We start from the raw sequence: 24973 nt of genomic DNA on the forward strand, positions 1-24973 counted from the left end.
ATACTCTATGGTGTGACGAACGTTAGCCTAGCTCACTCTATTAATGGTCATCAATGGCTGTTTGCAGGTCTTTCTTTGATGGAGGCAAAAAAGTTAAGTTCCTATTTCCATTTCACTGAGCCTGTTAACCTGAAGAATAAAACCCTGCTGGAAAAGGCTGACCTCGACCCATCCACTGACTTTCTAGACTCTCTGGAGCATGATATCCCACAAGGTAAAGGTAGAAGAATCAACAGATGCAATGAAAGGGAAGGCAGTCTTGAGTAGTCTGGGAAATGCTGAGGTGACAGGATGCAGGTTACTATGGACTTTGGTATGCTTGTGAGGAGCTTCTGCAAATCTGTAAAGGAATTGTATCCTTTACTAAATATTGTACTTAATTCCCTTCTTAAGCAAATCTAAATGCTTACAGTGGTAGATGTAAGTGTACCAGAGCTGTTACATCCTCACAACAGATCTGACCACATCAGCAGTTAATAACCCCTCTGCCTGAGTGGCATATTGTCTCTTGACTTCTGTAAAGCCTGTGACAGCTGGTGTCCCTATGGGGAGAGATAACTCCACCAGTGATAGAGGGAATTTATGTGGTTTGAAGTACTGAAGAGACCTCTTGTCTCACCCAGTATTGCTGCTCTTTATCTAAATGGGCTCTCATTAACACTAAGCTGGTATCTCTGAGAGGCTGAATTCAAATGTTCCTTTGATAAACTGTGTTAGATGCTGCAGTGTGGAATAATCTGTATTCTAGTGGGATTACACCGGAAGCAGAAAGGAAGATGTGCCTACTGGAATATTTTCAGTTCACATCTCTATTGTTCTGCTGGACAACTGTTAAGTATATTTAAAGCTTCTTCCTCTGACAGGATATTTCTCTAAAGAGATGGGCATGATTTTTATTTGCTTCTAACTACCTTTTGCTGATTTGTTGCGTTTTTTTGGATTGGGCCAAGTGTTTTCATGGCCTGCTGTCTAGAAAGAACAGAAAGAAAGGTTCTTGGGTCATAGTCAGAACTTAAGTTTGCTATTTTATTCCTATCCTGGAGTAGCAGGATAGGATAGTAGGTGACCTGTGCCTGATGGATTTGGCTGGAAGGACAGTGAATTACCAGTGCTCTGACTTTCAGACTTTATGTGTGTGTGATTAGACAAGATATATATATATCTTGTCCAATCTTTCCTTTGACTGAGAAGGAACCTAGTGAGCTCCTGCCTGAATTCTGAACATTTCTGACTGTTCAGAGCATAAACAGTGCTAAAATGTAAACCATTGTTCAACTTACTGGGAGTGTCCTTGCTGCAGTCGTTTTACAAAGGTGTAGTCTGGAGGGACTGCACATTTTTATGTATGCTGGCCCATTGAGCTGGCCCTTTTGACTCAAAAAGGAGTATTGCAAGGGAGATTAGGTCCTAGATACCTCCTAAGAAAATTTTAGCTGCAGTTTTGATGGTAGTTCAGGCATTGCTACTGTTTGCATTCCCTGCCCACCCTTTTTTTCCTAGGGTTTGTGGTAGGGAGACTTTTTAATTTTGTGAGGCCTGAAACCATAGAGCCACTGCAACAGGCGATAAATCTGGGGTGCTTTCTATGTTTCCACTAGAAAACAGGCACCAAGGGCTAAGATCCTGGAGACTAATTTGCATCACAGAGCTGGTTTTAGCCCCCTTCAGCTGTGATGAAGAATGGCACCTTTGAAAGATTACAGATACAATTCTGCAGTGTTTCACATCTAGTTCAAGGGACCAGGCAACTGGCAGGTCATGCTGTGTGTTAGACATGAAGATGGCGGTTTTATTGAAGTCTTTAAATCAAATTTGACTTGTAGTCAAATTTTACACAGTGGCAGATAGAAAGTGAGGCTCAGCTGTGCCACTGTTGTGTTTGTCTTCCTGTCGCAACCTGCGGTCTGAGTAAGTGTGAACCTTTGCCCCGTTCCTGGGAGGTTGTTGCTGTTAGTGCAGATCTCTGTCTCCTCAAAAAAGTTAATTCTCAAAGACTACCTGAGCTCAAGTGCAACTGAGTGCTTCTTAATGGAAGAAAAGAAGATTCATCATGGTGCCTGTGCAGCTCTGGCTGCTCTGTTCTGCTCCTTTTTGGACTGAACCTGAGGACTGATGGAATGAGCTTGTCAGGTGAAGGAAGTAAGGCAGGAACTGGTTACAGGATCAGCAAGGCATGTAGCCTCTCTAATTGCACTCTATCACATGCAGATAGGAGCTCTGACATTAAAGAAAGATCAATCCACCCCCCTTTAACAAGCATTCAGGTTGCCTGAAGTACTGGTTGCTTGTGAAAATGTAGGGGGAAAAAAAAGAACAGGAGGTAGACACAGGCTTTCTGCTGACTTTATCTGCACGGCTCTGCCAATGTCCCTCACTCCAGGTTGCAAGGTACTCAAACTCTGGGTCTTGAATTACCCTCTTTCAATTCTGCCAGTTCATGTTGGTCCTGACCCAGCGCAGACAGTGCTCTTTCTATTTCCTGACATGTTGTTCATAGCTCTGGCCAATCCCCTCATTTTGACCCGAAGCTTTTCTTGTCTTTCTTGGCTAGATCCACTCTTGAACAGTTATTGTCAGAGCAGAAGTAGGAATTCCCAAATCTATTGACTCTAGAATTGTGACCGAAGCCAAAATCATCTCTGCCCTCAATAAATACACAAAAAATTGACCGGGTTGAGTAACATGTGAGTGATGCTCCCAGCGTGCATTAGGATTCTCCCTTAAAAGACCTAAAGAACAGGACTGAGAGATTAAGGGCTGATTTTAACCTGTCTAAAAGTAACAACTCTTTTGGAATAGTTTTCTTGATTAATTGGAAACTGAACATCTGTGGTGGCTGTCAAGGGTGTAACTGTCATCAAATGTATGGGGTGTCATAATAGGAGAGCAGAGGTGTCTTACAGAATGGAAAATTGGAGGCAGAGAGAACATTTTATATGACAGCTGAGGGGTGGGAAGAAAGGAAGTTAAACCAGATTGAATAAAGGAAACAACGGTAAAAGCAGAGAGTTTAGTGCAAGATTGGGGAACCTGGAGTTTTGTAACAAAACTGTCTGCCACCCTCATCTTTATCAGTGATATCTGTGGTGATTGCAGGTTCCAGATTCTGTCCGTGTGTCTGTCTATTGGGTTATCTGTGCACTTCAAGAGTTCAGACTATGTTGCTGCTCCTCCCCTAATCATACTGTGAGTCTGTCTGGTTTTTCTTGGTGTCTCAGCTCCCAGAGACAAGTGACTGTGTAAATTAGATTTTACTTTAAAAATACATTTTTGTAAATGATTGTAGAGAAAAGTGGGAGAATGCAAACCCTGTCTCAAAAGCAAATTCAATTGGCTTATCCCCTCTAAAGTCGCCAGCTCTCTGAGCCAAACTCATGAATTTGAGTGGCCTGACTCATGATTTTTGAACATGGAGGGGTTGTGATACTGATCTTCTGTCACCACAGTATCAGATCATGTAATGCTTCTTTCTGATCCAAGTGGCCAGCTGGCCATAATGTTGCATGCTGGGATCTGTAGGTTTTGCTGGCCGTATGTCTGCATTAAAGATAAGCTTGTTTGCTCTAGTCTAAGCAGACAATCTGCTCAACTTTATGCACAATTAGATATAGCCTTTCAGCTGCTGGCAGATTGCCAGTGTGGTCCTTTCTGTTGCGTGGAGTTTGGCACCCTGGGTGGTAGCATGTCAGGATCTAGAGTTGTGGCAGTTTTACATGTGCTTGTAGATAATGGAATGGTGAAAAAATAGCAGAAATTCCTAGCATGCCTACAGCATTTTCACTTGATGACCTAATGTTGCATAGGTATGAAATAATGGTCACCTGTCAAGCATTGACATGATGGGAAAAGTGAAAATGGAGGGGGAAGGATGATTTTACTGTCACCATAGTATCAGATCAGGCTATGCTACATTCTGCAAGGACAAATGAAAGGGGATGGGAGAAAGCCTAAGGTACTAGCATAGACTGGAAAGCTTGGGAGGAAGTAAAACAGGGGATGCAGAATTCAGGTCTTTGGTGCTTTCAAAGTACAGTTCAGAAAAGCAATAAATTGACTCTGAGTTTTGTTACAGATTGCTGACTCAGATCACTTTGATATGGAGATAAGGGACACCAACAGGTTAAAAAACTGATGCAGTTAAAAACTGATGCGGGAGGGGAGGTATGTTGGAGGCAAAGGAAAAGAAAAATGTGGATAGGAAAAGATATGAGTGGAAACAGGATTTATAAAAGAAGACTTTATTCACAAGTCATGACTCCCAGTCAATAAAGAGCTGCTTCTGGCTGAAAGCCTACCACAGTTCACTGGTGGAATAAGGGTAGGAATTAGAATTTAAAAAGCAATATAAAAGAAATACAGAAAGTTGGGAACAATTAATGATTGATATAATTTGGAATTTATATTGAGTAGAAAATGACAAGGAAGCCAGGATAACCTGCAGTAGTCCCTGACAACTATAAGGAGGACTTTTTCAACTATATTGATAGGAGAAGAAAGCATAGTAATGGTACTGGAAACTGTCACTAAATGGTGAAGGTAAAAAGGCTGATAAGAAATGTGGAAGAGCAGAAATGCTCAATTTTTTTTCCTGGTTTGTTTTGGGGAAGAATAAGGACTCACATGAAATGAAGACAATAAAATACTCTTTCAGACAGCTTTCAGACTGTTTGCTATGGGAGGGTAGTTAGACAACCTTTACTGTGTGTCAAAAAATGAAAATGGCTGAGCCAGGTAAGTTACTGCTGAAATCATTATCTCAGGAGACTTGTGGCATACTTACGATGTTAACCTTTAATAAATCCCAGCATTGCAGAAATATTCTCCTAAACTTATCTTAATTGGTAGTTCTAATTTAGAAATCACTGAATGGGCATATTTCTGGAGAGGGTCAGAAGGGGATTCAGCTGGGACTAGTGCCAGTACTGGTATTCTTCAACTTATTTATAAATGATCTAGGAGTAAAGAATTGGTGGAGAGGCAAATAATGACAAGGGCAGGACAGCTACAGAGATCTGGTAAACTGGGCTTGCTTAAAGAAAGTACATTTTGATGTAGCTACTTGCAAAGTCACAGACCTAAGAGCAGGGACTGGAAGCCAGACTGTGAGTTGTATTCTGGAAGCTGTGGCTCTGAAAGGAAATCCAGGCACAACCCACTGAACATCAGCTCCCAGTCTGATCCTGAAACTTAAAAGGCTAATTTGATCTGTAGATTTATAAACAAGGGTGTAGCAAATAGGAACAGGGAGGTGATTTTTTTTCTGCGCATGCTGTTAGTGGAATCAGGACTGGATTACTGCACATGGCAAAACTGGAGAGTTACAGAAAAGAGCCACAAAAGGATTCAAGGGCTGGTGAGAGACATAAACAGTTCAATCTGTTTATCTTGCAGGAAAGAACATGAGAATGACTGTATTACACTGCGTAAATACTCCATGGAGTTTAAGTATTGATTATTGAAGATCTATTTAGTATAGCAGAGACAGGCGTAACAGGAATCAGCAGCTGAATATTATAGCCAGAAAAATGAAAATGAGAAACTAGGTACAAATTTTAACAGTAAAATTACTACCGGCTAACAAGGATAATGGAGGAATTCGTGTCTCTTGGTATCTTAGCATCATTCCGGATGTCTTCCTGGGAATTGTGTTTTAGCCAAAGGCAAATCTAAGTTGCTAGTCCCAGACATGAGTAACTGAGTTAAGTTTAATGTAGGAGTACAGAACAGGTGATTTCCTGATATGCCTGGCTGTAAACTTGATGACAGCCATAGAGGGTGATTTTTAGTTTGGGCTTCTTCATTGTCAGTGACATTAACGCAAAGGTGGCAATGTGCTCCTGAGACAGCGACTCTAAGCACAGGACTCTCAGTACAGCTGGCTTTACACTCTGAACTATGACACACGAAGGCTCAAAAGAGGACTGAGGAGATTCCTGACATTGCCATGCATTGTGTAGGGTAGACTGGGGAGCTGAGACCTCTCAGATGTAATTGCTCTGGCTCTGTTATGCTGGGATTTCGTAGCGTCATTCTAAACGGGTATACAGTGGCAGGGTGGATCATAGTGGGTCTTGTCTAGTTGCTGTTTCATGATTCAGCCAGAGAAGTGCCTAGAGAGAAGATCGTTTACCATTTTGACTGCGGAAGAAGTGACAGCCACTCAGTCTGTAGCTCCGTTTCTTTACCTGAAAGTGCAGTGATTTTGAGGCATTCCTTACACAGCATTGCAGACAATGGGATTTGTGGCTGTTTCCTTGGCTGAATACTTTGGGCACTAGCCTTTCTGCAAACTTGCTGAACAGTAGCCTGGGTTAGAACACTCATAACCTCTTGTTCTCTGAGCTTCATTGGCATGCTTTTTACCGGTTTAGCAACAGCTGGTGCTTAATGGGCCCTTGAAGATAGAGAGGCTGCGTTTCTAAGTGGGAGATAATTTCCTTTGGCCACTCTCAAGGCCCATTTTGGTAGCTCCATCTTGGTTGCCCCAAAAGTCCAGGTGCTGGAAGTAAGGCGGCCAGGAGGCACGAACCTGCTTTATCTCCATGCATTAACACAGCTAATTAACTCCCTTTCGACCCACCCTCCAGGCGATTAATCCTCTATCAGCCTAGTCTCCAGCCACTTGAAGAGTCTGTGTCTGCAGAGGTATTTACAACCCCCAGCTAGCTAGCAGAGAGCAAGCCTGCCCGTTATCAGGGCTCTAAGACAAATGGCTATCTCCCCAGTGGCCTTGCAAAATCCAGCAGTGCTATGCTGTGCTGGCCACCTACTTTCACCCAGCCTCCCTTCTCCGCTAACATTTCACAGATGTGACCTGAGCCCTCCCCTTTCATTGCTTAACAATAAGCAGCACCTCCCCAGCTCTGTGAAAACTGAGAGCAAAAGCACTTTACTTCTTAGCCTGCCAAGAGCCACACGGGGACAAGGCTTTTCAAGCTGTCTGGCTGAAATTCAAACTAAAAGACCCATAATGAATGAGAGGGTAGTGCTTCATATTAGCAAGGATAAAAAGAGGTAGCCAAAACATAGAACAAAACTCCTAGTGTGGCTCACAGCTATCCTCATTCCTGGTTAGGAGAGGTGATCTGTAGGTCTGGTAAATGTGTGAAACTGAGCTACAGCATCCCATGGAGTTACCTGACATTTATAGAAGTGTTTTTGACAAACTTCATAACACAGTAGTACAGAAGGAGTAAAACAGATTAGCGTGCATCAGAACAGTCGGCTTTTGGATGTAAAAATCGAACCAGTTAGCTCAGTGGGCTATTACTTAAAGCATTGGTACCTGAAGTTCTCTGTTAAAACTGAAGTCATCCATCCCTAGAAATAGTTCCAGGCTGGCCGTAGCTGCTGCTTTCCAGCAGGGCGCACTGTGGTCCAGGCGTTGTCAGTGCTGAGCACAGAAAAGGAGACTATAGAACAGCAAAACGAGAAAGAAAAGCACCGAGAGCAGCATCAAATTGAGGAGAAGGTATGGCCTGAGTTTCCAGGCTGTGTGTGGTATATTGACCTTCTGAACTGTAGGTATGGAGAAGCTACTCTGTCCCTTCCAAGCTTAGGCAATTTCTGGAATGGTCCTGGGGCTTTTCAATAGCTTTCTTCGCACCCTTAGTGATTACAGGCATGCAATGGATGTACACAAATATGTAAGCATGTCTCCTACATCCTTCAAAAGTAGAGACACTTGTGGATAACTGGCTAGCTGAAAAAGTTCACATAGACATAGTCCAGCTGGCTGGACAAAAATGCACATCGCTCTCAGCTTATCTGAAGTAAAGCAAAATACACTGTCTTTGGCTGTTCTTGTTACACAATAACAGGAAGATTTTGGTGGGAAAAGAATGTTGCAGGTGGGAACAGAAAACTACAGAAGAGAAACTAGGGGCGGGCTTGGTATTTAGGCAACTAACCAATAATGAGCTTAACTTTTGTAATATGTATGAGCTAATTATAAGAAGGCATAAAAGGTGACTGTAAGAGACAATAAACGAAGTCTGCTGATCACTCATATTGAGCGACTGCGTCTTCCCTCCGTCGCGACAAATGGCGCCCGAACAGGGACCCTAGAGAGGGCTGAACCTGCGAGCCACGGTTCGACGGAGATTCGGGTACCGGTCCTGAAAGCAGCGCAGGAGGCGGAAGGGCACAGTCCCCGCGCCCGGGAGCACCTACAGAGGGTCCCGCCGGCCACGCGTCGCCGAAGTCTCGCAAAGGCTGCAACAGCGCTGACCACGGCATGGAGAGACAAGCGACGTATGATTTGCTCAAAGGCTTTTTAGAAAAGCGGAGCATTCGGGGCATAGATTGTAAAAAGGAATTACCAGGGTTATTAGCTTATGGGGTAGCGAGGGGTCATTTTGGGAATCCAGATACGGTTTTCGAGCATGCAGAGTGGCGTAATTATGGGGACACGCTGTTTGCCGAAGTAATAGCCGACAATAAAACTGCCAAAAAACTGATGAAACCGTGGCAGGCTGTCACTAATGCCCTTTTGCAACATCGAGCCGAACAGAGAGCGGCTGCTGCTGCCTCTGGGCGGCTGGGAGTTGCAAGCGGGACTGCAGTAGCCGCACGGCAGGGGGAATCGGCTTCCCCCCCCGATTGCCCGCTGCCTCCCTCGGTGCGTACGCTGACGGTTCAGCAGGGGGCTGCGGGAAGCTGGGACCAGTCGCCCTTCCCGTCGCCGCCCTCGTTGAATCCCTCAGCCCCGCCCCCGTCGGGGAATGATGACGTAAGCGAGGAGATAGACCGTAAAAACCCCGTAGAGAGTAGGGAATGTACGAATCCTTCTGCAGAATGCCTTCAGGTTGCCCAAAATAGGCAAAAGGTCTGGAAGCAGATAGCAGACAGTGCTATGCTTGAGGGTGAACGCGATTTTGCCGCGGGAATCGTGCATGAGGCTTTCCCGGTCACGTATTCACAGCCAGATGCGCAGGGGAATATCACGGTTTCTCTCACTAACCTAGATTGGAAATTATTAACTCAGCTACGGGCTACGGTGAGTGAGTCAGGTTTAAAAGGGGAACCCACCAGGCAAATGTTAGATCATCTTTGGGGAACTAATATCTTACTCCCGAGTGACATACGCAGTATAATGAAGTTAATCTTGAGCCAACATCAGCAGCTTCTGTTTAACGCTCATTGGCAGGCTGCTTGTCAGGAATCGGTAGCAGTGGTTAGACAGCCAGGGGACCCACTGCATGGGGTTACTTTACAGGAGCTGATGGGTTTAGGACCCTATTTTAGAACCGAAGCGCAGGCACTGATGGGACCGGATAAGGCAAAGGAAGCGATGAGGCTAGCTAGACTAGCGCTTGACCGTATAAAGGAGCCCGGGGGGATCCCTTCCTATATGGGAATCAAACAGGGAAGAGAGGAGCCATTTGGGTTATTTATTGATCGGGTAGCAAACGCCATACAGGCGGCTGGGGTGCAAGACTATCTCAAAGGCTCCATTTTAAAGCAGTGTGCCATACAGAATTGTAACCCAGCCACACGTAACATCCTAGCTATGCTACCAGGGACATGGACCATAGAAGAAGCTTTGGAAAGAATGGCACAAGTGCCAGTCGGGCCCCAGGCTATGTTAGTCGAGGCAATAAAAGAACTAGGGAGTGCTTTAAAAGAGCAGGCGCAGTCTACCCAGAGTCAGGTCTTAGCAGCCCTTGCTCCTTTGCAAGCCTTTGCTGGGCGATCAAATGACCGCGGCCCATCTCGTCTACGGTGCTTCCGTTGCGGTGCCACCGGACACGTGAGACGGGACTGCAATGCCAACTCCGTATGGTGCCGAAACTGCCGCTCGGACACTCACAATGAAGCTGCTTGTCGTCGATCGGGAAACGGGCAACCCAGCGGGAAGAGCCGCCCCGCGCTGACACAAAAAGCGGCTGCCTGCCCAGCAGCACAAAATCCTTTCCTCTCCGACCTGCAACCAGCGGAAGCCTCGGCTTGGACCTGGCAACAACAGTAGATTGTACCCTCTTGGACTCAAAGCCTACAAAACTTGCTACTGGCATACAAGGCCCAGTTTGTATACGCGGACAAGCTGTTGGAGCATTACTCATCGGGCGTTCATCAGCCACCATGTTGGGACTCAATGTTTTGGTGGGACTGATTGATAAGGACTTTCACGGAGAAATTCATATTATGGCTCAGACGCTGTTTCCCCCACTCTTTATACCTAAAGGGACCAAGATAGCCCAGCTGATTCCACTACCGCATCTTGCAGGCACCCTCCAACCACTGCAAGAAGAACCTCGAGGACAAGGTAACTTTGGGTCTACAGGGCAAATGGCTTTATTGACTATTGGCTTGCAACAACGACCACGGCGATCGGTCACAGTGCAGTATGGAGACCAGACTCTCTCGATTACTGCGCTGTTGGATACTGGCGCTGATGTCTCTATAATCAGTGCACACAAATGGCCGGCGCATTGGCCAACCTGTACGACCAATGCTACAGTTGCAGGAGTGGGGGGATTGACCCTCGCTCGCAAATCCCCCCTTCTGCGATGGACTATAGCTGACAAAGTTATAAACTGTTGTGTCTCAATTATTCCATTGCCTGAGGGGGTGCATGCTTTGATTGGCCGCGATATCTTGGCCCAAATGGGGATGGTCCTCACTTCAGACCTCCCTTTCTAGGGGCGGCCATTGCTTGGACTTTCCCGATCCCACTCCGATGGAAGACAGAGGAACCAGTGTGGATAGAGCAGTGGCCGTTAAAAAGGGAAAGTCTAGAACAGGCGCATGAACTGGTTAAAGAGCAGTATCAACAAGGTCATTTGCGTCTGTCAACGAGCCCCTGGAATACCCCCATCTTTGTTATCAAGAAAAAGTCTGGAAAATATCGATTGCTTCATGATCTGCGAGCGGTAAACAAACAGATGCATGATATGGGGGCCTTACAACCCGGATTACCCAACCCAGCTATGATACCGGAAGGGTGGCATTTACTCATTGTAGATTTGAAAGACTGCTTTTTCACAATTGCTTTACATGAAGATGATCAGCGCAGATTTGCCTTTACCTTACCCGCGATCAACCGGGAGGGACCGGACCAACGCTTTGAATGGACGGTCCTCCCGCAAGGAATGAGAAATTCGCCCACCTTGTGTCAACTCTATGTTGCTGCCACACTACAACCTTTGCGACAACGCTGGGCTAAGACTTTAATCTACCATTATATGGATGACATCTTGTTAGCCCAGCCAACACCCTTCTCTTTACGACAAAAACAGGTTTTAATTGAACAACTCAAGCTTAGGGGATTGGTAGTAGCACCCGAAAAGGTGCAAGAATCAAGCCCCTGGAAGTATCTGGGGTGGCGCATCACTGATACAACAATTCAGCCTCAAAAGTTGTCACTCCACTTGGATATCCAAACCCTTCACGACGCCCAACGACTGCTCGGTGATCTGCAATGGCTCCGGCCTGTAGTGGGCATCCCCAATGAACTGTTAAATCAACTACGCCCCCTGTTGAGAGTGACAGATCCTTCAACCCCAGTACAGCTTACTGAACAGCAAGAACAAACGTTACAACAAATAGCTTCAATGGTGACTGCGCGCTCCACGCATCGGCGTGTTGTAGGGTTACCCATCGATTTGACTATCTTGTGTGGCACTCAGTACCTCATGGGTGCTCTAACACAGCAAAAAATAAAAACGGGGGAGAAAGGGGAGTACTCCACCATCGTATTGGAATGGATAGCTCCCCCACTGCAACCACGACGCACAATACAAGACAAGATCTCGACGCTGACGGAGCTGATCAAGAAAGGTCGCTGTCGTATTTTACAGGTGGATGGCACTCCTCCTGGCACGATATGGGTGCCGATGAGACAGATCGACTTGGAGTGGTACTTGCAGAACTCCGAGGAACTGCAGGCTGCATTACTCCACGATGGAGCAGCAATAATAGTGAAACCACTCCCATCGCCCATCCTGTCGTGGATGGAGAACATGGGCTGGATTGTTAAGCCGAAGCGATCCAGCCAGCCTATCCCACACGCTCTCACGGCCTTTACTGATGCGGGTCGACGCTCTAGGACCGCTGCCATAACATGGAAAGATGAGCAAGGGTGGCAACACCAAATTCTACAAGCGCAGCCAAAGGATTCTCTACAGACGCTAGAACTCTATGCAGTGGTCTGGACATTTATTAGATGGAGAGATGTCCCACTGAATGTAGTCACAGATTCTCTCTATGTTGCCGGCATAGTCAGCCGGATTGAAGATGCAAGCGTGCGTGAATTAAAGAATCAACGCTTGACAGAACTACTTGTGAGCTTGCAGCTTGCAATCGCACAGAGATCGGAATCGTATGCGGTGATCCATATCCGAAGCCACCAGTGGGAAGAAGGCCTCGGAGAGGGCAATGCTCGAGCTGATCGTCTCGTCGCAATCACTACTGAACCCCCATTAGCACCACATTGTCGAGCCCGAGAAGCCCATTCGATCTTCCATCAAAATGCGAAGGGATTGGCACGAGCCTACAAACTGTCTATGGAGGAGGCTCGGGCCATTGTGAAGGCTTGCCCTATATGTAGTCACCATAACTCAGGCTTAGGGCTCGGTTGCGGGGTCAACCCGCGAGGACTACAGTCTAATGATGTTTGGCAGATGGATGTTACTCATGTTCCTGCATTCGGTCGATTGAAATATGTGCATGTTACTATAGACACCTATAGCCATATGTTATGGGCCACACCACAGCCCGGGGAAAAGGTCCGGGACGTGCGCCGGCATTTAACTAGTTGCTTTGCTGTTTTAGGGGTGCCTATTACTATTAAAACTGATAACGGTCCTGCATATGGTAGCGGACTACTCAAACGCTTTATGCAAATGTGGAATATTAAACATGTTACTGCAATCCCTCATTCTCCAACTGGACAAGCAATTGTAGAGCAGGCTAACGGGACGCTAAAACGCTATATAGAAAAGTTCAAAGAGATTCAGGATGTAAGAGAAAGGGTGGTGAAAGCCCTTTTTGTGCTTAATCATTTGTGTGTGTTTGGGGACAGTAATGAGCCGCCTATAATAAGGCACCACGCTGGCTCAGAACCCCCCAGGCCACCACACATGAAAGTACTGTATAAGGATGCAAAAACAGGACAATGGGTAGGTCCTGTGGAGGTGATTTATGTGGGGCGTGGTTATGTCTGTATTTCTACCAATTCAGGCACTATTTGGGTTCCCAGCCGTTGGGTAAAACCTGCTGTAGAGCACGCTGGAGGAGCTCGATGCGAGAACGCTGCTTTGCCAGCACTTTGCGATGGGCCCTGTTCTGGAATCTATTCGACATCTGTTCCAATCCCACACACAGAGGACCATGCATGAAAAACTCGAACTTTTGACAGCAAAGATACAATCTCATAGCAAATGGGATTATTATTATTCTTTTTTTTGATCATTATGGTAATAGTTTTAGTAGTGCTTAGATATGTAGTTTTCTTGTGTTAAAACGCTGTTATTGAAGATTGTCAACCAAGCCTATGTCGCCCAAAATAAAAACGGGGGAATTGTGGATAACTGGCTAGCTGAAAAAGTTCACATAGACATAGTCCAGCTGGCTGGACAAAAATGCACATCGCTCTCAGCTTATCTGAAGTAAAGCAAAATACACTGTCTTTGGCTGTCCTTGTTACACAATAACAGGAAGATTTTGGTGGGAAAAGAATGTTGCAGGTGGGAACAGAAAACTACAGAAGAGAAACTAGGGGCGGGCTTGGTATTTAGGCAACTAACCAATAATGAGCTTAACTTTTGTAATATGTATGAGCTAATTATAAGAAGGCATAAAAGGTGACTGTAAAAGACAATAAACGAAGTCTGCTGATCACTCATATTGAGCGACTGCGTCTTCCCTCCGTCGCAACAGACACTCTTCATGTTTTTGGACTGAGGAGCCTTTAAAGGCTGTTAAGGCTACGCCTGCAGCGACCCAAGAGCATTGCCTGGGAGCAATACAAGATGCTGTCCCTCTTACAAGCTGGGGTGCTGCCAGCTCAGGAGTTCAAGATCAGACTGGAACCTCTCCTGCTATGTTGCCACGTGAGGACTCCAGAGCCAGCTGGTATTATAGCTTTTGACTGGCTGTCTGTGGTCTGCTTTGATTTCTGGAAAGGAGTCTGTTTTCCTTGGGCTCTGTGTCCATGGGTAATAAAGCCGTGCATTCACTGCTTTTGGGTCCTAGGTCTGTATCACCGCAGGGGTCTTGCTTAGTCAGAGACCTTGGATGAGTTTATACTGGAGCAGGGCTGCCCATCAACCGAGAGCTGTGGTGGAATCCTTCACTCTCCTGACTGCTGCAGTGAAAGGAGGAGGACAGAAGCAGAGTCTTCCGTAGCAACTTTCCAGGGACTGTATTTGAGTTTTTTCCTTCTCAGTAAAAGAAATCATGGCCCACCCTGTCTCCATTTCAGCTCCTGGTTCATTGGACATGAAAAGGAGATGAACTTCTTGCTGAACTGATGGGAAATGCGGGTGAAGCCTCTTAGAACCAGAAGTTGTAGTTTTATCGCCACATCGGTCAGCCTTGGCCTAGCCCTTTCTCTAGGGAATGATGAAAAATTACTTGCAGGGGAAAGCCCAGGGCAGTCTGTATGTCACTGAAGTCACAACAAGGTCAGCTTTTGCTAGGAGTGATCTATTTCTGAGTGGCAGCTCCTGCCTGTGCAGCAGCTGGCATTGGTGCCAGCCCTGTTTATAGCTTTGCTTTGCTGTTTGCTGCCCCTTTGGCCATAGAACATTTGCAGGGAGGAAGTAATGGGCGTTGTCTTGCTTTACTGTATGCAAATGTCATATAGATTGAAATTCTGCATGCTGAATGGGTGCGTGGCTGTGTGTAGAGGGAAAAGGATGAGACAGTTCATCTATGGGTATATTTGTATGGCAGTTGTGCTGTGCAGGTTGTGCTGTGCAGAGACAGCTAAGATATCCCAGGCATTAGAAGACGCTTAGCCATCTTTAGTGTTCAGAATTAGCTTGAATATCAACACAACTGCACTGTGCTGTGTGGATACGCTCAGTGTGACAGTCTTCTCAGAAACTGGTAAGCTCTTCAGGTAATTCGGGCCAGAATTTAGTATCTAGTTTAGTATGAGAATATCAACAGTTAATAATCCATGCCATCTGTTCCTCACCCTAAGCCCTTTTAACTAGTCCTGCTAATTTGATGATGAGGTAAGAAGTACAACTGGGGGACTGACAGGGCTTGTAGCCTTGCCCCTCCTGCAGGAGAGAGAATTGGATGTCCTCTAAGCATTCGATGGGTTTTGAATCCCAGCATCGACTGCTTTGTGTTCTCTCAGAATTCAGAGATCGATGTGAGGTTCTTTGCCCCTAATCCAGCCCCCGTTCATCATTATCACCTCCTCAAAGTGGCCAGTGCTTTGTTATCAGGCGAGGCAAAATCTTACAAGGTGGCCATAATCTCCTCTGAGAGTCAGACAGATACTCTCCGTGGGTAAGAAAGTGACAGTGACTGAAAGCTCTAGGGGGAAGCAGGCTAGAACAAAGCTGTCCATTGCATCCTTTCATCAAACTGTTAATCTTTCTTTCAAAGACATCACATTTGTTTGGTGACAAAAGCCCCAAAGAAGCTGAATTGAGCCTGAAATCCTGTAGCAAGATTTAGAGGAAGCATCTTTCATTCAGAGCAGGGAGGGGCGAGAGTCCTTCGTTTTCTTCCTACCAACCAATGGGCCCACAGAAGCCCACGAAGGTGACGGATTAATGCAGGGGCTCCCCAGGTAGATGCTACGTGACTCATGCCACGCTCCAAAAACGATTCCACAGCGACCAGCTGAACAAGAAATACAGAGTGTGACAAGATCCAGCATAAACTTGTGCTTTGGAAGGAGGGTGCTTTGCCTCTCTGAGAGATTTGTAAATTTACTACAGAAGACCCAAGATACAATGATCAGTATTACAGTTGTCAGAATCCAAATAGCACAGATTTTAACCAGTTTTTCTACTCCTAAGTTTTGATTGTATATTGTCTTGCTGTTTCCTCTAGTGCACAGCCCTGTTCCAAATCTTTGTTCTGGATGCTTTCTGTGCAAAGTCTGCATCTTTTTCTCAAGGACAACAACAAAAGTTAAAAGGATTCTAGCTCTATTCTAATTATCAGGTGGATTTAGGACTTAAGGGCAAACTAACTGGGCTATAAGGGAGGCTGTAATTTGATGTGTGTTACTTCTGTGCTAGCTTTTTCAGTCTTTCCCATCCTTTGCTGCTCATTTATGTCTGTGTATTGTCCCTTCTTTTGTGTTGGCATTGCTGGCTGTGCAGCCAGATTTCAGCTGGAAAAATAACTTTATTTTTGGCTAAACTATTTTTCAGCCAGATCGTTCCCTGACCTGGTTCACTGAGCAGTAAATAAACACTTTTGTGGTCTCTGTGATGGAAGAGTGATGAGGAGGGGAATAAGGGTTTGGGGGCAGAGCCTGCTTAACCGGATTAAGCAGCACTGTTGTCAGATGTCTAAGTACGGCCTCATTTCAGCCAGTACTTGGAGGCTTCTGAATACTGTGCTCCTGGGACAACATTGCAATGCCTGGGTCTTCCTTGTCAGCAGGAAACAGGTACTTTGTGCGTAAATGGAAGGCCCAGGGCTGTCTTAATCATTTGTGCTGCAGAGGCATCCCCAGTGGGGGAGGATAATGGAGAGAAAAACCCTCTGAAGCGAGACCATTTTACTTTGAGGTTTGGGCATGGTTGTATTTGTGTGTCAAAGATGTGGCAGGCATTAGGACCACGCAAGAGCCACTTGGAAGCATCTGACTGTTTGTAAACTGTGCTTTCCTGGCTCTGGAGGCTTTTAAAAATAGTACCGAACCTGCAACCAGTCTGTGTTTTTGTTTAATTATTATGAAATAGTTATATGGGGAATTGGAAATATTGACAGCAGTGTTAACGTATGGGGTGCAAGTGGTGTGTCAAGCAAATGAAAGAGATTTAGTTTGTAGCCAGTAAGTGGCATGAAGGAGTCTGAGCCCCACATATAAGAGCGTTTGGATGTGTGTCCTTATGGCTGGTAGGCTGTGCCTCAAATGTCTGTGCAGCAAAATTTCCTTACAGCTGCTCTGCTTTGCAATTTGTCTTTGTTTCCTATCGACAGCAAATTAGAAGTAGGAAGCTCTTTGCAGTGCTAGATTTTCTGTTGGAGGGAAATGGAAGCTAAATCCCATGGGTGTAGTGTAGCTTTGTCAGAGCTAAGTGCCTGGGGTCACGCAGCCAAGCAGTGGCTGCTTTTGCAAAGGGAAGCGGTTATGTTACCCCTCTGTGGGTGTTAATATTTGTGCTATAACTCCATACTTCACCCTCACTCAGAACTGAACTGCAGCAAGGTAGGTTATAACCTGCTCATGTGGCAGCATATTGCGTTAATGGTAAGAGCAACCATGCTGACGCTGCTTTTCCCTTGAGACATTTTCTCCTTTGAAGAGGAATTGATAATGTCACTTTTATGACCCTCTGTGAGCTTTTGCGACATGGAGCCTCTCTATCAGCCTGTCTAGCTCTTAAAGCTGTTTCTTCTCAAGCTTGTACTGAAACGAGGCATTGCTGAATCACCTCCGAAGCAGCAATGTTATGAGAGGTCATACTGAAAGTGGACCAGTTCCCACAGGAAAGTTCTGCAAACAACCTTCTTAAAAGGCTTTTGTTTAAAAGCTAATGTCTCACGCACACTGTTGCCTCTGTGAGTTAGAAGATTCAGCCCATAGCTGAGACAGACATGGGGGATGAGACAGGGATTTCTATTGGCAACTGGAAAGGAAGAAGAAGCTGAGAAGTAGGCTGACTTTTGAAATTCAGCTCTGGTGTCCTGGCAGCTGTTGAAGTGCCATAAAAAAGGCAGTGGTTTAACACTGGGTGAGCATCAGAATCTTCAAAGCACTTTCCTGTTTGGGAAAGATGTAAGGAACTCCTCAGAATTCCTGTCTGCGTTTGGAGGGGTGGAGGCTGCAGCCTGCTCTAAAGAGGGAATAGGAAGCTCCAGATCTTCATCCAGTGGATATTTTTCCCATGCTCTTTCCTCCCACACAGCAGCTCCCTCCCTTCCCTTCTGGAGCAGCAACAGGCAATAGTTTCAACACAGACAGTGCTTGGCTTCCTTAGGTTTGCTGGGTGCAGCTTCAGAATTAATTTGCTCTTTTAAAAAAATGTATTTTGAAGAATGGAAATCTTACCAGAGCGGTGTTACTGTTAGAAATCTCTGGTGTGAGAGCAATGACCTCTGGTTCCCTGTACCTTAGCAAGCATGATGAGTGAAGTTAACTCTGCTGTCTGATTTAGGGATAACATAGGCTACAGCTCACACGTAGATGCAAGTAAAAATCAGTATTTAACTCTAGGAAAGCCAGCTTTTACTTGCTGTCTCTTAGTTCTATTTGTATTCCCTCCAATGCAAATAATAGTTCGTAAATTTTTTTTCCTGACAACTTTTATCTAGGAGTCTTGGTGTACCTTACAGACTGATACTCTGAGTTTCTCAGCCTCCCAGCAAGAGACATGTCGTCTGACACAGGGGCAATGAACAGTACGGGGACTGCCATGGGGTATTCTGAGCCAGTATTAGAAAGGATTTGAACCCAGCATCCCACTCCTGCATTTTTATAGTAATAGAGACCTACAGCTACCTATGCAATGATTTTACTCCAAGAACCATTTGTAATAGCAGGGAGGTTTAAAAGAAAAGAAAAAGGATAAAAGAAAAAAAAAAGGATAAAAACAGCATTTCATTTTTGCAGTTCTCAGCTCTTTTTATATTTTATTATGAAAATGCATTTCTAAGGCATTTTCTTGAAGGAGGAAAGAAGGCATATTCATTTTAAGCTATTATTTCGTGCTGTTCATTAGCTTCTGATTAAAGTCCTTTTAGAGTGGTTTATGACATCATTATTTCAAACTCCTACAAGAAAGGTGGGCCTGAAAAAGCATTTTTTATTAATATAGTGAGATTTGAGCTGTGATGGAAGAGAACACAATTGTCTTGAAGCTTTCCAGGAGAATAACTTGCTCCGTGTCTCATGAGTTCAAATAATTTTGTCTTCTGGACCATCTCCTCAAATGCTGCTAACGTGGTGAGGTATGGGAAAAAACAGACTGAGATAATGGGCTCTAAAAGGACCAAAATAAGTGGTTAGGTTTCACAACTTTAATGTGCTGCCTCCTTAGAAGGCAAACACCAGCACTGTGTATCAGTGCAGTTTCTGAATTGATTTTGTCTGTTGCAAAGGTCCAGCCTGGAAAAGTATACTGAATAGATCACCTTTGATTGCTGTGTTAGAAATATGTCCCCAGTGATGTGGTTAGTAAAAGGTAGAAGGTGGCATGGCTGCTGCTTTTTTGGCTCTGCAGAATAAAGAGCAGCTCTATGACTAATTCTTGCTGAAAACAGGATCCGAGTGAAAATGACATTACAGTTTCAGACAGTTTCATGTAATTTTTTTCCTGTCTTCAACGAGTGTTGTGTCAGTCCAGGTGGGATTGCCCTGAAGTAACCTGCTTGTTTTGTTTAGGTCCTTATTTCACAGGAAGACTTATGAAGCATCAGCAAAACTTTATTGTCCCTATTTGCATAGAATTAGATGCAGAATCAAGTATCAGAGAAGAGCTAGAAAGCTGTAACAATTTAATATTCCCCAAAGGTCTCACATTTATGAAATGACAAATCTGAGCCCTTTGGGAGTTTGCAGCTTGGACAGACAGTAGGGAAATGAAACAGCTGCACATCACAGCCTTTGGAGATCAAGCATAAAAGTGAATGGAGCTGTCTTCAATTACTTCTGTCCATTTCTGCCAGGTGTGAAGGTACATGGGACGTTCCTTTGATCAGCAGAGTTAACTGCTGATGAATACTCTGCAGAGATAGATAAGCCTGTGTGACACTATGGATCCACGTACTGTATTGCCCCAGAGCATAGATAAGGGGATTAAATCAAGTTGAACTGTATTTACTCTAGCTTTTCTCTGAATTTGTCCAGCAAAAAGGAGTCTGAATCCAGATATAGTTCATGAGAGCATTAATATACCTGTTTTCCTTCTCACCTTTCCCACTTGTCATGCTCCAGGCATTTCTTTTTGTTCTTTGTAAAAAGTTTTGGGCAGAGGATTCATCTGTGTACATGAACATATATACACACACACACACACACAAGCTATCACATGTACCCAGGCTGCTGGATGCTTCCAGTATGTTGGGAGACATTTAGCAAACCAGATAATCCCTAGAGGCTCTCACCACCCAGCAAGGCAAGGCACAGTCCTATTCGTGACAGACTTGCTTCTCAGAGGACTGGTCCTAAATCAAAGACAATGAGAGTTCCTCGTTCCATTAGCTTTTTGTCAGAGAAACTCTTTCAAAAGTTTACAGTCACCCCCCTGCAAACCAATGTGTAAAGCCGCAGCAAGAACCACCAGTACGTGATAAAGGGCTTGCAGATCATTTCTGCAAGCGCAAGCTGCAAGAACCCTGCACTGAAAGCAGAGTCGGTGTTCAAAGGAGAAATGGAAGAAGTTATTTGTCACATATTCAGACCTATTTGCTTGCCACTTGTTGCTCAACTCCCCTATGCATAGTCTAGCTACCGCCACGAGCAAATGGTGAAAATTTTTAGAGGCAAAGTTCAATAAACTGTTTGAAAGCTTGTCCTTTGACAGCAGATGGCTGTAGTGCTTCAGCCACTGGATGATCTGGCTCGTCATGAAACGTTCTTCACCTGGGTTTCCATGCTATCCAAGTAGTGAAGTTTCTTAAGAACATGCAGATTTTGTCAGAGACCCAGTCAGTTAGAATTTGTAATCCCAGTGGCTGAACCATTAATATGTGGTTTTACTCCAGCTATGACCAAGGTCCAGTTCAGTTTGTGTCCACATGAGTAGCACTGGAGAGACTGCATGGGAGACTGGGGTTGCCTTGTCTGTGAAACCACTGTGTGTGAAGACACTAGCTCATGCTTTAACTAGGACGTGTGCAAGGAATGTCACAGTGCAAGGAAGATGGCACACACCTGTACTGATCCTGCTCTGTATGAAGTAGCGCTTTGCTTTACCGAGATTCCAGCTGTTTCTCTTTAGTGGCAACATGGAGCTGAGTGAGTCAGAAGTAAGCTCTCCGGTATGGAAATCTCCCGAGTCCTTAAAAGAATGTGAATGTCTCTTTTGTACTTCTATCCTGCAGCCAGAGTCACTTTGTTAGAAAGTTCAGTGACTGCCATGGAAGGCAGGTGTTGCTGTCCATTTAGTTCCATGTTTGCACGTAACTGAAGAGGGTACTTTGAAAGGTAACAGATCAAAGACGACACGGTGCATATTATGATATAACCAACCTGTGGAACTTGCTACTGAAGGAGACAGGGGAAACAGTGGTGCCCAAGAAACTTTTGAAAAGTACAGAAATACAAAGAGAAGAGGGAGGTAACAGGTGAGCAGCAGAACTCACGACACCTGGTTTTACAGGGCTTTGAATTGCGGTGTTCCTTTCTGATTCTGCAGCCACCATATATATTGTTTCCTCTCAACCTCCCCCCCCCCCCCCATCGAGCCCTCAACTACTGCAGTTTGCCATGAACTGCTTCAGAGACTACATGTACCGCAAGTGAGTGTGCAAGAGCCCAAAGCTACAAGCACTGATTGCCCAGATAGCTGCTGCCGGGCGAGCCAAACAGCCTGTGCTTCCCCACAGCTGCTGGCAGATAAACAAATAGCTTCAGGAGCTGCAGGCGACCCTTGGGCCGTGTCCTGTGGAGACCTGTTGTAGGAACCTGTGGTGTTAAAACACTTCAACCCTTTGTCGGATGCCACTAAAATTGGCCAAGAGTCAGAAGTGAGTGGGAAGGGGAGGACTGGCAGCTGACAGCAATCACAGAAGCCCTTCCCCAGGCTAACCATGACATAAGTAAGCATGAGTCACAGCATAAATTGATGAGCCTAAAATTATCTACAAGGATGAATACCGTCTAACTGTCCCAACACATTATGGGCTTTCTGCTTACTCTGGAATTGGCAGATTTTGACTTTGGGTGCAGACAGCCTGACCGCTTGACTCCAGGCCCGTAGTAGTATGACAGCTCCAACTGCACTTTTTTATTTGGGCCTGCTGCTTTTGCTTTTAGATGAAGATTCAGCAGGAACCTTCTTCCTTACATTGTAGCCTCTAGGCGTTACTGATTTGGTGCTGAAGCTGGTATTTTCTTCTTTTGGCAGCTCCTTGCCCTCTGGCATTGAATCCAGGCTGATGCTCCAGCCCCCTCCCCTCCTGTGTTGTTCCCAGGCTGTTGTGTCAGATGCAAAACAAACACTCAGTGGCTCAGAGCTCCTTGCATCCAGGAGAAATTGCATTTTCACACTGGCTCTGAACCTCCTCCGCAGAGCCAAAGCAAAATCAATGCGGAAACTAATCCCTTTGCCCCTACCACGCACATCCTCTTCAATGATGGAGCCAGGAAAGACTGAAGAGAATTAACCTTTTCTGCAAAATTCTCTGAGCTAAGAAATACCCTGCTTTTCGTGCTCTCTTCCTCTTTCCCAGTTGCTGCATCAGGGAAACCAGTCTTCTCTGGAGCTGAAGTGTCTTCTTCCTCTTCTCACTACTAATGCTACAAGTTTATTTTAAAAATAAATTCCATACTATGCAGGATTGCTATAGCTAGTCTTGGCTCTCTATAGCTAGTAGCTAGACCAAGTAGGTGGCAGCTTGGTAGAGTAACTGCTGCCCGCTCAGAAGCATCCAAGAATAGCTCTAGCCTCTCCTAGGGATCAAGTATACAAGTCTGGAGCTCCAGGGGTCCCTTCCTGTGGCGCATATGGCGTTACTATCATAGCCATGGAATATGCTACTCTGTGAAGCTAGACACAGACATCTGGAATTGAGGGCAGCCTGTAACGCTGAACTGACAAAAGATAAAAAGGTATCAAGGTTTCTGGTCTCCCTCACTTCCCTTTTCTCAGGTGTCACAAACTCCAGTGCAGCCTTGTGCACTGTTAACTGGTCAGGCAGAACGCACTGCAGCCCCCCTCTCAGCTTAGGGACAGCTTGCTCCAGGAATGCTGCCTCTTTCTCCCTTCCAGGGACTGCACTTGTGACATACTGACAAATGGCATTTTCTTGCACAGGCTCCTGGACTGTCCAGCTAGAGAAGGGAGGCACTGTGGTGGTGCTGCGGAGCCTGCTGCGGCTGGGACTGATGTTCTACCATGTCCCAATGACCGAGCAGTACGGCTATGTCTGCTTCGGCACTGGCGAGAAGAACTTGGATCTGCCCTTCATGCTGTGACTCGCCTGTCTGGGATGAGGGCTCGAGAACATTTAGATTTTATACTTAGGAGACTTTTGTTTACTGCTTGTTCTAATAAATATGTGAAACCTCTGCACTTTGAGCAAGATTCTTTTGTGCCTGGATTCTGGCCCCAGTTCTTTTCTTAGGACTTTGCTGTGTGCGATCCTCTTTCAGCTCCAGGTTGAATTCCCTGTTATGTGTCACTGAAGATCCTTTAGATACTGACAGATGGCATTTTCTTCCACGATGGGTGAAGCCCCAGGTTAGAAATCAAACCTAGGCCATCTGGTTACACGTGCTTACACAACCATGACACTTCCTTGACACCATGCTTACACAAAAACTAATTTGGAGACAGCATGAATGAATGCCTACTATCACCCATGAACGACAAACAGAACAGGGCTGCACTCAGAGTAGAAAGCTCATGCATACTGTAAGGGATCTGTACTAAACCCTGAGCTCAAGAAAGGCATATTGAAGAAAGTATTTTGTTTTTCAAATGTTAGGTTTCATGAAAATTAGAGAGGGCTTTCCAGCTCATGGCACTAAACTGTAGAAAACATTAACTGTGGGCATCACCTGGTCTTTTGCAAAATGTGCTCATTCAGGTTCATCTCAAGGCAGTGGTTTAATCCAGTGACTTTTCCATTAGTAAAGCTCATTGAGCAGAGCTACCTAGGCTAGAAGACATAGTAACTTCCGTATGCAGGAGAAGAAAGAAAAATCTTTTCCCTTCTGAAGGGCTGCAGGTTTCAAAGCTTCATAAAATAGACGGTCAGCCAGAGATTTTATCTCAGTATAGTTAATGAAGTCTTAGCTCTGCCTCCCAAAGCAAAAAGATCTTGGCCAGCTCAAGGGGCTGAATGTAGGGCTTCCATTTCACAAAGTAAGGCTAAGAAGAGCCATTATAACTTGGTTTCCTGGGTAAAACGTGTTTATCCGTACTCTCTGTTCCTGTCCATGCTGATAGGTCCATGCAGATGATTCTGATGAAAGCAGTACAAGGTTAAGTGGCATAGTCGTATATAAATAAGCTGTGTTGATCTGTAGCCCCCAGACAAATATCAAAGAAACGGAGCCAAAGCCATAATGACCCTGATAAATGTAATGACCTTTTCATACCAGGCCCATAAGTAGCACGTCTCAAGTAGCAGTGGTCAGTAGGTGCAAGGTACATGCATGTACTACTATACAAGGAGAGAAATGGTGCCACCCTTTAGTTAGAGCGTGGAAAATTACGCGCATCCATCAGGCCCAAACTATCCCAGGAAGCAGCCGTACCACCGATATGGACGACTTAAGGCAAATGTATTTCCATGGGGAAAAAATCACAGGCCAAGTCATCAAGGATGTCAACATTCTGTATTTCCTAGATCCAGGAGTGAAGCACAAGCCAGAAATCCTTAAGGGGACGTGTAAGATACACACGTCTGTTTACCACTGCCATAGGTGTTCTGCTGCAAATTATGGATAGGACAGATAATTAAAAAAATTAATTTCGGTAGCCATAACAATTTCTGTTACTGCCAAGGAAATACAGTTCTGCAGGAGACTTTTTCTTCCATTAGTGTCACAGGTATAAAAGCCCAAATGAGGCAGATCTGAGTTTGAAACAAAAGCCTTCAGATCCTTTCCAGCTTTGAGGTAAAAGTCTTTGCCCCTCCTTTCTCCAAATCGTTCTGC

The 24973-nt window shown here is 45.2% G+C and overlaps 1 protein-coding gene across 1 annotated transcript; it reads left to right on the top strand.

The window, feature by feature from the left end:
• Nucleotides 1-23333, top strand: LOC129735159 (radial spoke head protein 9 homolog). Its single transcript, XM_055700519.1, has 2 exons — nucleotides 1-214; nucleotides 23124-23333. Exons 1-2 carry the CDS (start codon nucleotides 79-81, stop codon nucleotides 23282-23284), a joined length of 297 nt encoding a protein of 98 aa, XP_055556494.1. The 5' UTR covers nucleotides 1-78; the 3' UTR covers nucleotides 23285-23333.
• Nucleotides 23334-24973: the final 1640 nt, after the last annotated feature.

The sequence above is a fragment of the Falco cherrug genome, unplaced genomic scaffold (assembly GCF_023634085.1).
Source record: "Falco cherrug isolate bFalChe1 unplaced genomic scaffold, bFalChe1.pri scaffold_41, whole genome shotgun sequence".
NCBI classification, from domain to species: domain Eukaryota; kingdom Metazoa; phylum Chordata; class Aves; order Falconiformes; family Falconidae; genus Falco; species Falco cherrug.